The 11,605-nt window shown below is 51.8% G+C and overlaps 1 protein-coding gene across 3 annotated transcripts in view; it reads left to right on the plus strand.

Annotated features, from left to right (window-relative positions):
- Positions 1-7,002, plus strand: part of RCOR1 (REST corepressor 1) — a 117,554-nt gene extending 110,552 nt beyond the window's left edge. For 2 of the 3 annotated variants that reach the window (XM_024982173.2, XM_059879371.1), the window contains one exon: positions 2,984-7,002. In XM_024982173.2, coding sequence (XP_024837941.1) covers positions 2,984-3,025 — 42 coding nt within the window. In that variant the 3' untranslated portion in view covers positions 3,026-7,002. The other variant, XM_059879370.1, reaches the window with a different exon arrangement.
- The last annotated feature ends 4,603 nt before the right edge of the window (positions 7,003-11,605 follow it).

An 11,605-nucleotide genomic window follows, 5' to 3' on the forward strand; every position in this document is an offset into this window, starting at 1 on the left:
CACAGAATATTTCACATTACCAGTATTTCCTTAAATACAGTAACCACTTGGCCCTGAAACGATAAGTCAGAAGTGCCCTGAGGATCGGTAGAGTCCAGTCATGTGAACTGTATGTTGTCCCCTGTGAGGTGTGTGAGCTCACAGGGGCTTCTGCAGGCTCCTGGTGAGTCTCTGCTGCCACACCTCCAGCCTGGCTGCTGTTGGGGGGCCAGCGGCTGAAGGACTGATGGGGACAAGCCTAGGTCCTGGGTTGCCTGGCATTTCCAGACTGGAACTGATGTTCCTGTGACCTCCTGGGTGGTGGCACTGAGTCCACTGGCCCAGTTGGCAGAGATTGAGGGGAGGTTCCTGAGGCTGCAGGGTCCGTCTGCTGCCTGCGTGCTTCCTGCGGCAGGGGGCTGCCCCCTGCACGCCCACCCTTCCCCATAGACAGTGCGGAGGGCCAGGGGGTGGGAGTGCATGCCATCCACTTTATTTTTGCGTTTGTTCACTGACATGGTGGGCTTCCCTGATAGCTCAGTTGGTAAAGAATCCGCCTGCAATGCAGGAGACCTGGGTTCGATTCCTGGGTCAGGAAGTTTCCCTGGAGAAGGGATAGGCTACTCACTCCAGTATTCTTGGGCTTCCCTTGTGGCTCAGCTGGTAAAGAATCCGCCCGCAATGCGGGAGACCTGGGTTCGATTCCTGGGTTGGGAAGATCCCCAGAGAAGGGAAAGGCTACCCACTCCAGTATTCTGGCCTGGAGAATTCTAATGTGAAGATTAATTTACTCATTACTTTATCATCAAAATCTTCCCCAAACGAGGCAGGAAAGACTTGGAAGTCACTTCTTCTGTGCTGTCCTGTGACTCTTCGCTCCCAGAGCCTGGCTGCAGGACTTGGAGGCCCCAGCCTGTGCGTGCATGGGCCTTGTGAGGAGGGCGCCCTGAGAGCACGGCATTGCCAGCCACCCCCATCCTCTGCGTCCATATGCCAGTTTGAGAAAGGGCCCTGAGGCATCTACACCTGTCAGAAGAGGTCATTTTAGAAGCATACTAATTTTATCAGACTGTTTAGATTTTGCTACCAGCAAATATTTGCAGTCGTCTTCACAGTCTCTAGTACTGGCAGTGCAAGTGGTTCCTTGACTCACACCCACCCAGCCCTGCCTGCCCACCAACAGGACAGCACAGAAGCAAAAGAGGTGTTTTTATCTTGGGGCAGTGACTTTATCTGACAGCTAGTTGGCCCTTTAACAACAGATTACCTTCCCTGAAGTCCTGGACTCAGTTCAGGAAGCATTGAGAACATGAGGATTACTGGGGAAGGGCCATTAGAACTTGGAGAATGAACGCTTTCTTCCAGGTCTGTTTTCTGACTTAAGGCTCATGAAGCAGAAATGAGAGGAAACTCCGATCTCTTTTCGCTTCAGGTTTCATCCCAGCCGGCTCCAGCGGAGTTAGCGTGAAAAGTGTGACCACAGGTTGAGGACCCAGCGTCGTCATTTTCTTAGGCCTGATCCGTTGATTAATGAGCTTAATCTGTCAGCTCATGTTTCCTCCTGTCTTGCTAGCCCAGAAAGTCTGTCCGTCCTTTTCTTTAGTCCCTTTTTTCTTATGCTTCTTAAGGCGCCAGGCCTCCTGCTTTGCCACCCTGGTTTTCCAGTCTCTGTGTGTTAGCCCGCAGAAGGAAATTAATCTGTAAGGACCAGCTGCTTCTCTGTGTCCACCAAGGGCCTAAGGGAACTAGCTAATCGTCTGTCTGATCAGTGCTTAGAACTTAGTGTGCTTGTAATTTCTCCATTCCTGTGGAGTCCAGCAGCTCAGAAAGATGTCTGCTGGTATCCAGCCTGCCCACAGGTTTTACCTGTTTATGCAGTGCAGACAGATTTGAGAAGTTCGTGGTCATCTATCAGCTGTGGGCTTTCTTCCTTTGGAGCTGAGGAGGGAGAGTAGCCCACGAGGGTTGAGTGTGTGAGACTCAGTGTTCTCTGGGGAGGGGCGGGCACAGATGGAGCCCGGGGAGGTGTCAAGAAAGGCGTGGAATGACGCTGAAGGTGACTGGTTTGGAGGTAAACATTCTAAAGTGTAAAGCGATTAAGTGTATTACTATTAAGGAGAAATTGATTTCACTAATAACAGTTCTCATAAATTGGGATTTCACCTGAAGGCACAGCTGTTTTCAGATTTTGGACTCTAAGTTTGGCTGTTTCCTTAGAAATAAGACACCACGGGGGAGCAGCAAGCTCTGAGACCCTCGATGATCTTGAGGCCTAGGTCCAGCAGTCAGTCTTTAAAAATGAGAGTGGAGAACTAGAAAGGCCTGTGAAGTTTATACAGAGAAGGCAATGGCACCCCACTCCAGTACTTTTGCCTGGAAAATCCCATGGACGGAGGAGCCTGGTGGTCTACAGTCCATGGGGTCGCGAAGAGTCAGACACAACTGAGCGATTTCACTTTCAACTTTTCACTTTCATGCATTGGAGAAGGAAATGGCAACCCACTCCAGTGTTCTTACCTGGAGAATCCCAGGGACAGCGGAGCCTGGTGGGCTGCCATCTGTGGGGTCACACAGAGTCGGACACAGCTGACTTAGCAGCAGCAGAAGCAGCAGTGAAGTTTATAAGAAGATCCTACAATCTTTATGTTGTAGCTGTCTGCTAAACAGGGTGGGTGCTGGGACTCCCAGCAGTGCACCTGAAGGCTTTGTGCGGGAGTCCGCCTTAACCCTGTGAGGTAGACTGCAGTGTTGGGGTACCTTCTGCTGATCAGGACCCTGATAACTCACCCCGGACACACAGCTGGAAGGGCATAGTGGGGCCTGGAGGTCCAGGCATGTAGCCGTGGAGGCCTACTCACCTGCCCACGCGGCCTGGCACAGCCTCCGCCTCTGCGCCCTGGCCTGGGAGCCATGGGGCCGGAGATGGTAGGGGGGCTGCCCCAGATCAGAGTCAGCAGTGCGTTCTGGTGACCTGTCTGTGTTTCTCTGTTTCCTCCTCGCTCAGGCTGCTTCTGTTCTTGATGTCAGATACGCGTCTGCCTCCTGAGACGCTCTGGTGGCTTGAGCGCTTGGTGTGGACGCCTGCATTTTCCAGGATTCAGGTACCTCCAGACTTCACCCAGCCATCCGCATCACAGCTCTGTGGACAAGCAGCTATTACCAAAAAGGCACACACTCGCAGTCCTGGGCTACACCTGCCTTAATTCTCCGCTCGTTCCTCGTGCGGGGCCGCTTCCCCGAGAGCTCTCTGTGTCTCTCACTCCGCCTCAGTGCGGGGATCCCGTGGCCTGCACGCTCCTGCGTCGCCGGGGCCCGCCGCCCCCATGGAGCCCCGGCCCACCTACGGCAGCTCTTCCCCGTTGGCGGCTTCGGAGCAAGGAGTCACTCGGAGGTGCGACTCTGTTCCTGCATGGCCTGCAGTCCCTACTTTGTGCATAATGTGATTTTCAGAGTAACTGTGACCCGTTGGCCTTCTGGGAAGTTTCCTTTGTTCTTTTCTGAGGCATCCACCTAAGTGATACCATGCTTCTTCGGAAATCACCGTATATTGGCAGACTGCGTCATAACCTTTATCGTGCCAAACAGCTTGATACAACTCCCCTTCCCCTCAGTGTAGGTATAATTATGGTTTATAAATTCACTTGGCTTAAATCTCTCCCCTCTCCCTGCCCGCGTGGTAGAAAGCTCATTCTCTGCACTGTCCTTGGAGGATCGTGGACCCCAGCACTCGCTGCCTTCAGCGTCGTCACCCCAGGACGGGCGCCGCCCCGTCTTCTCCTTCCCCTGCCCGCCCCCAGCTCCAAGAGTGTCCATACACTGTACCTGGTGCTTGTACATTGGGAATTGGTGCCTTCTCCTTTTGGCAACCATGTTTTCAACCCTCTTTTCTGTTTCAGTGTCTTATTTCTTCTTTAAAGTTGATTGCTTGCCAAAGATGACATCACTGAGATGAGACGGGGAGGCCTTGCTGCAGGTGCTTGACAGAGTGCAGATGCTCGGTGTCACGTGGGGCGGCAATAAGGGGCGCGAGGCTGGCCGGCGATGGTGTTCTCAAGGCTCTGTGCTCTTTGGGCGCTGTCCTCTTGTCCCTCTCTCCACGCGGCCTCTTGTCTGTCACGTGCGCGCCGTGCAAGCACCCCCTCCTCGATGTTACAGAACAGGCAGGGACGTGTTGGGTCACTGGTTCTAGTGGGTCCAGGTGGGAAGAAACCATCTGCAAAGGGAATGTGATGCCTTCTGGTTGGGCTGGGAACAAGTACAGCTATTTAACAAATGTTCTAAAACTTCCAGAATCACTTTTACTCTCTTGCCAGGCCGTGGGCCTGTGGAGCGGCTGAGGGTAGACTGCGCTGCGCCTCCTGGTGTGCCCCGTTCCCTGGCCTGTGGTCGGTTCAGTCTGCACTAAATATGTGGAAGGAGCTTTTCTGTTGTTGGTTTTTGCATCAATGAAGTATTTTTTGTGCTTTCAATACCAAAAAGAAAAAAATTCCAGATGCTTTAAGGCATAAACAGAATTCTTAAGAATTTGAAATATGCAATTAAAATTTGTTGTTTTGACTCCCACGCACCTTGCTTTTTTTTTTCTTTTTTTTTTTTAAGTCAGCTGATTTTCTCTTTAGGAAGAGGGTCAGCAAGACACCTAGAATGTTTGGAATTGTACTTCTTTTTTTGAAATCTGGAGAAAGGTTATCAGAAAGGGAGTGAGACAGGACTTTCCTGGCGCCCATCACCTACCCATCCCTGCACGCAGTGTCTGTCGGTCACGTGAGGGCTGGTGAGGAAGAGCCTCCGAGCAGCCCGGCACCCCCGCCGCTCGTGCCAGGCGGGCAGCACAGTAACAGTGGGCACTGTGCAGGGTCCGTTCTGTTTTTCTCGTGAGCCTGCCGCCTAATTGGAACATGGCAGGAAAACACGGGCAAGAGGTGGCAGGAGTCTTACACGTTGCTAAAAGGGGACAGGCGGCCTGGAGGCTCCTGCCGCACCTGGCCTCTTCTCCAGACCTCCTTGCTCGTTAGAGAAGCAGCGGGTACCTCGCTGCAGCGGTCTGTCTGCCAGTCGTGCTTCCTCTCTTCACCCCCAGGCTCTGTCCCTCAAGAGTCGATCCCGCTTGGCAGTGCTTCAGGGCTGGCGCTGGTCTGTGCTGCACGGCGGGCACACTGGCAGTGCCAGGCCCGTCTGTGCTCAGACGTCCCCTGATCTGGCTCCTGGCAACAGGTGGTCTCCAGTCCCGAAGAGTCACGGTGCCGGTGTACTTGCCATCATGGCCACTGGCTTTTGGCTATCTCGCCAAGGGAAAGGGGTGTGTTGTTTTCATTTGCTAGAAGGAAAAAAGATAGTTGTCTCTGCCTGACTGCCTTCGTTGCAGTTTCATGCATAAGATGGCACTGTGTTTTAAACTGTTTCATTACACTGTCTTTGCAATGATGTAAATGCAAGAAATCACTTCCCTTTAGAAGCGAAGTGGTTTGGTCTTATTTATGGGACGACCCTTTTTAACATACCAAGACTTGGGTGCGTCCGCAGGTTGTGTTTGGATGTGTAAGGGTCCATGATGACCGCTGCTTCAGATGCAGTGTTCACTTAAGCTTTGTCTTCTTAAAAATTATCAATGTGAATGTCATAATTATATATATTTTTTGTGGAAAATTTCTCCTAAGTATAAGTTATTGTGCAAAATATAGTACCATTGCAGCAAATGATAGTTTACCTTTTAGTTTAGAAATCCTGAAAGATATAAATTGTATTGCATATGCATTAAAAGTTTGTTTTATTTAATTTTATGTAGATGTGTAAAGTGTTAGGTAAACATTTTTTCACTTACTCATTTGAACACCTTGTTACTTGAATATTGTTTTGACTGGTCTGAAACAGTGATGGATTCTGTAGGATCGCTCCGTAAGCAGGAAGCAGCCCCGCCGGCTCGTGCTGAGTGGGGAGCCGTGGGGCGGCAGTGGTGGAGTCAGCCGGACCCCGAGGTTAGGGTAGACCCCGCCTCCCCACGTCGTCTCCGTGCGTCTGCGCCCACCAGACGTCAGTTCCTCAAGATGGCTTTGGATAGTTTTTAACCTGCCAGATCCTTTGATGGTCGTAAACCTCCGATCAAAAAATGAAAACGTAGTTGAGTTTGGAAAGCTGACTGTTGCCACATGCCACTCTAAGTGTGCTCGTTGTCACTTTAATTTCAACTATGCCCTATTTTTGTCTTTCTGATTATCAGATTGTACTATTGGTATAATTGCATACCAAAAATAAGCCAAATAGTGCATTACACTAACTGGATCCCTGCTTATATGAGCAAAGGTCGGATGCAGCCAGCTCACCCGAGAGCCTCGTGTTTCTTGTCTAGCCTGATCTAACCTGAGTGACCCCGGATTCAAGCTTGTGATATCAAGTGAGACTTTATCTCAAGTTGACTCGAGGTGGTTAGCTAATTTGAATCTAGTGATCTTGTGCAATGCTCAAAACAAATCCTCTCTCTGCCACTCCCCGGACCTCTGCAGCGTTCCCTCCTTATAGTGAAGCACAATTGCAGTAACGTTACAGTCCAGCGAAGGAAGGTCAGTACAGCCTATGCATGTTGTATGATAATGAGTGTTTACAGCCCTTCTCCTGAACTCAAGTCTGTACTGGAGCGGATAGTATTCCATTACGTAGACTTATCAACTTTGCTAAGTGCTTTTTAGATTGCTTAAAAATTTTTTCAAGATTTTAAAAGATGTATAAGGTTAAGTTTGCAAATATAATGGAAATGCTGTATATCTTTTGAAGTGATAAAAATTCATGTTGGAATTTTAAAGAAAATATGTTGTAATAATGCTGTTGTAAGTAATATTTTAATGTCTCTTTTTGCTTGTTTTCTATTTCAGCACATTCATTGTGGTGAATGTTCATAGCATTATAATTGCTTAGCCATCGAATGATAACATTTGTTAGTAGAGACTGAAAAATTTATTTGTGAAATTCTGCAGAATTCATTTTTCTATTTCCAATATTTGCTGAAGTTAAATAAAAATTTTCAAGCCATTGATGTAATAAAATATGAAACAAAAAACTGTTCTGACCCTCCAGGCTCCATCAAAGCAGCAGCTCACCCTGACTGGCACCAAGTGGGCTTTCCCTGCCTCTTGCCTGGGGCCTTTGGGTTTCTGAAAGCGTCCATTCCCCAGCACTGCGCACTGTGGGAGCACACGGCTGGGGTGCTTTTGTTTTTAACCTTTAGATCTACTTGAACTACATTTTTTATTTTATAATATATGATCATCTTACGGTTGGGATCAAATCAGTGGACATGAATTCGTTATGTTTGTGATAGTTGAGGACTTAAATGTATAGGTTTGATGCGAGGAATTTTTTTCCTGTTAGTGGTTTTTTGGCTCCACTGGCTTTGATGCGTGGCTGCCGACCTGAGCACAGACTGTGGGGGAGAGAAAGCGAGATGACTGCCTGTGTTGCGTCTGGTCAGCCCAGTGGGCACAGCCCAGGCCTCAGCGCCTCTCTGAATCACATGAGGACTCTGAGTGCCCAGTGGCCATCTCTGTGGTCCTTTTTCGCCAGAATGTAGGATTTGGTTAGATAACGCTTGTATAAAAATCTGCCTTGCCTCACACAACATGTAAAACACATAGGTGGGCTCGCTCTGTGTGGTGACTTCCCTTAGCGAATGGGGTTTGCGTGACGCTTCCCAGAGGCCCTTCCCTGGCAGACATGGTCGCTGCGCTGAGTGTCCGCGGAGCGTGTGTGTGGTGCTGTCGGGGGTGGCCCCTGGGAAAGGAGCTCAGAGGCTCAGAGACCTCAGCACGTGTCTCTGGAGGTGACTCCGGTCCAGACTCAGAGGGAGCCAGGGCCTGGGCTTTCCTCCAGGAGACCGAGAGGGTGTGTGGGCAGGGACAGAGGAGGCCACGTTGGCTCTGGGGTGGGCCCGGTGAGGGCTGTTTGGGCTTCTGATGAAGTTCCCACTCCTCACTGCGCTCTCTGAGTTCTCCTCCTCCGTGTGTGGCACTGCTGTGTCCGAGCTCATCGGACGAGAAACAGTGTCGCCTGCTTCTGGCCCCCTACTCGAGGGCCTTCCTCCATTACTACGTCCTGTGACAGCTCAGGCCCCTCCCAGTGTCCTGAGCTGATGCTCTTGCTCCGAATTCATCTTGACCCTGACATGCCTCTTTTCCTGCTCGCTTACACCCCACGTCTCCCAGCCGTAATCAGGGCGCTTTCCTGCTTAAAACGCTCTCTCTGCCTTCCAGAAAAGCTCATTCATTCCAGAAAAGCCCTTCATTCTGTCTTAAGCCACATCACATGCCTATGCAGGGCCAGTCTCTGCTTTTCTTATAAACGATGCCACACCCCGCTGCAGGGCCCTGAAGTCCTGACCCGCAGCTCAGGCCTTCACCTTCAGCAGAGGAACCAGCCTCAGGGCCTCTGCCACTTACGCGTCTCTGCACTTCCTCTTCCTACTGTACCGCAAAGAAATGGCTTTACGTTTGCTCTTCTTTTGAATAGGTAACCAGCATGCTTGTTACAAAAGGCAGACAGTGGGACGCAAGCTCCCCGCCTGTGGCCTCCAGCCACCCACCCTTTCCGCGCCTCCTCTGAGAGCGTATCAGCAGGTGTACAAGCACGCGTGCTCACTTGCACGTGTCACATACGTTTCCATGCAGATAACATGCGGTCGTCTCTCCGTCAGTATGTGGGGGATTGGTTCTAGGACCCCACAGACGCCGGGATTCAAGGATACTCCAGCTGCCCCTGTAGCAGGGCGCAGTCAGCCCTCCCCGGCCGCGGGCTCCCTGGCCGCGGGCACGTGCAGCGGCGGACTGTACTGTGTATACAGTTCTTACCTCACACAGCGGTACCTTAGTCCGCTACCCCAACCCATGGATAGGAAGTTGCTTCATTCCTCTGCACTGGTTTCATGGTATCCAGTTACGACAGTAACTGTTTATTTAAACTGTGTCATTTGATAGTCAGTGAAGAATCATGTAATATCAGCAGATTGGAGCCAGCCTATGTTATTTTGCCTACAGGCAAGTGTAGTTCTGGGGATAAATATCAAAGATTGGAATTTGAGTCCAGAAATTGGTTCACTTTGACACTTGACATGTAATGCTGTGTTTCTCCCAGAGGGGTTGTACCAGTCTCTCTTTCCATCAGCTGTGAATGAGGCAACCTGTTGCCCTGTGCCCTTCCTAACGCTGTGATAATTAAACATTTTGATCCAAGGTGTTTTATAAGCTTTTCATGAGATCAAGACTGTCATAGTCATCTCTGTGCCCACAACTGGCAATAATAGGCTCGTGGAATAAAGAGCTGGGATGTCAGCACGTAGAAGAAGAAGAACAAGCGCCTGCTGGCCCTCGTGTGCAGGATGAAAGGCCCCATTGTGGTCTGTGATGGCCGCCCCCGGAGGGGAGGGGCACTCGGCAGCCGCTGGTTCCTGGGCATCCAGAGACGGATGAGAGGAGAGGTTTGGGGTTTTCTGGGCCCTTTGCTTCTTTCTCAAACTATTTGTCTTGTTTTAATTGCCTGAGGACTGGGGAAAAATGAACTGGAATTAAAGGTCTGGTGCTGGTACATTAGGAATGAGGTTGGAGAGTGCTCTGTGCAGCCTGGTTTTCTGGTCCTCCATCCCCGTGCGCCATGGCCACCCCGCCTCGGTTAGGTGCCACATGTGCCGTGCCAGCTGACCAAGGTCCTGCCGGAGACGCTGCACGGACACCTTCCAGCTGAGACACCACAGGCAGTGCTTCTCAAACCCAAGTGAGCCATGGGGAGAGAGCGTCCCGCTGGGCACATTCTTGGAAGGCGTCCCCGAGAAGGTGACAGCTGGCCCAGCGTCCCTGCAGACCCCGTGGTTATGTGGGACGGGCCTGCTTCCTCGCCACCCACTGGAGGGTGTTGGAGCTTCCTGTGGCTCCATGGTGATCCCTCTGTCAGTCTGGTGAATGTCGCTGCTGCTTGGAGATGGGGAGCAGCCACGTCACCTGCAGGCACCACACGCAGACTCCCTCCTGCAGGCTGGCCCGTGGCCGTCAGGGTCAGAGGACGGGGTAGGCTGAACACTGCCACGTGGCTCTCCAGCTGTGGTTTCTGTCAGGGATTCCCCGGCCTCTGGGTTGGGCAGCTGCTGGTTCCCGAGGACAGGCGTTGCTGGAGGGGGCTCCTTGTCCTCCTGCCAAGACTCTTCATGGAATGAAGTTGTTTGGCAGACGGTGGCTCGTGACGCTTAACTTATTGAAAAGTAAATCTAGTAGTAATTAGCTCTTATATTCTGCATAATCATGAATAGGAAATTATTTGTGGTTTTTAGTATTAATTGCTTGATTTGTTGAAGATGATCTTGGCCCCAAGGGACCAAACCTGTCTTGTTTGAGGTAACGCTCATGGCAGCCTCACGCAAAGGGCCTACCATCCTGGTCTTAGAGGAGATCGAGACTAGGAAAAGAATGTCTTCCCAAGTTAGGTGAGTAGAAAGGGCCTGAGTTGGGGCTGGACATGCCAGAGGCTGTGCTCTACGTGTGGCCTCCTCCTCAGGCCCCGGGACACGGCCTCAGTCTCCCCTCAGCCACCTCATCTGTGAAGCAGGGACGATAGCCGTCTGACTTACCCGAGGCAGTGCCTGGAGATGGCTCGGTCCAGCTCAGGGGCCTGCAGAGCAGAGGTGCCCCACAGAAGGCTCACCCTTCCCTTCCACAAAGACCTGTTTTCTCAGGAGTGTGTGTTGCCTCATCTCCTGTGAGCAGGGGATGAACCAAAGTTTTTCACAGTTCATGGGCCTTCAGACAGAGCCCTCGTTTCTCTTCCCCAGTCTCCATCTCCAGTCCTACCCCAGACCAGTGGCGCTCCTGTGGTTCTGGTGGCACGCTCTTATCAGACAGGAATTTACTGACTAGGCACCGCCGTGTTCATATATTCGTCTGTAGCATTTGTATGGGCAGTGCCTGTAATTAGTATGTTCAGAATTAGAAAAACCCCCGAAGCCATTTTCTTCTGTACCTCTATTCTAGACAGCTCACTGACACTGATGGTCCCTGGCGGTCTCTGCTCCGAGGCTCGGGAACACTGTGCTGTGAAGGAGGCGCTGCCCGTCCCCCTGCCCCCGTGTCTGCACGAGCCAAGGCTGGAGTGCTGCAGTGATGCACAGGGTCACTCAGCCGGCAGCGGGTGGGCGTGCCTTGAGACCGCTCCTCGCTAGGCCTATCGCTGTGGCCGCCGAGTGGCTGAACTGCTGTGCGGAAGGTGAGGGGGGCCTCTTCAATTTGGCTGCCCCCGAGGCCAGGCCCGTTCTGAGCCCCCCCATTGCCAGCAAGCACGGTCCAGCTCCCCGTCTTGAGTCCAGGCCCCAGGGCCAGTGCTAGAGTGTCCTTTCCCGCCTTCAGCCTCTGCCGATGCTGGCCATGGGCACTCTCTTCCTGCAAGGGAACTCATGTCTCTGGGGCCACTCGTCTCTAGAACGGATCCCGATTTCACGTTGCCACCATCACAACAGTTGGTTTCGGATGCCCTGCTGCTCACCGCACACCTGCCCCTGAACCCACATAGTGCCCAGGGCTGACTGGACGTGGTGTCCAGCTGTCCTCCTCAACTAAGTCCTGGGCACGCCCATCTCCTCCCATGGCACCAGGCTATCCAG

This window comes from Bos taurus, chromosome 21 (assembly GCF_002263795.3).
Source record: "Bos taurus isolate L1 Dominette 01449 registration number 42190680 breed Hereford chromosome 21, ARS-UCD2.0, whole genome shotgun sequence".
Lineage (NCBI taxonomy): Eukaryota > Metazoa > Chordata > Mammalia > Artiodactyla > Bovidae > Bos > Bos taurus.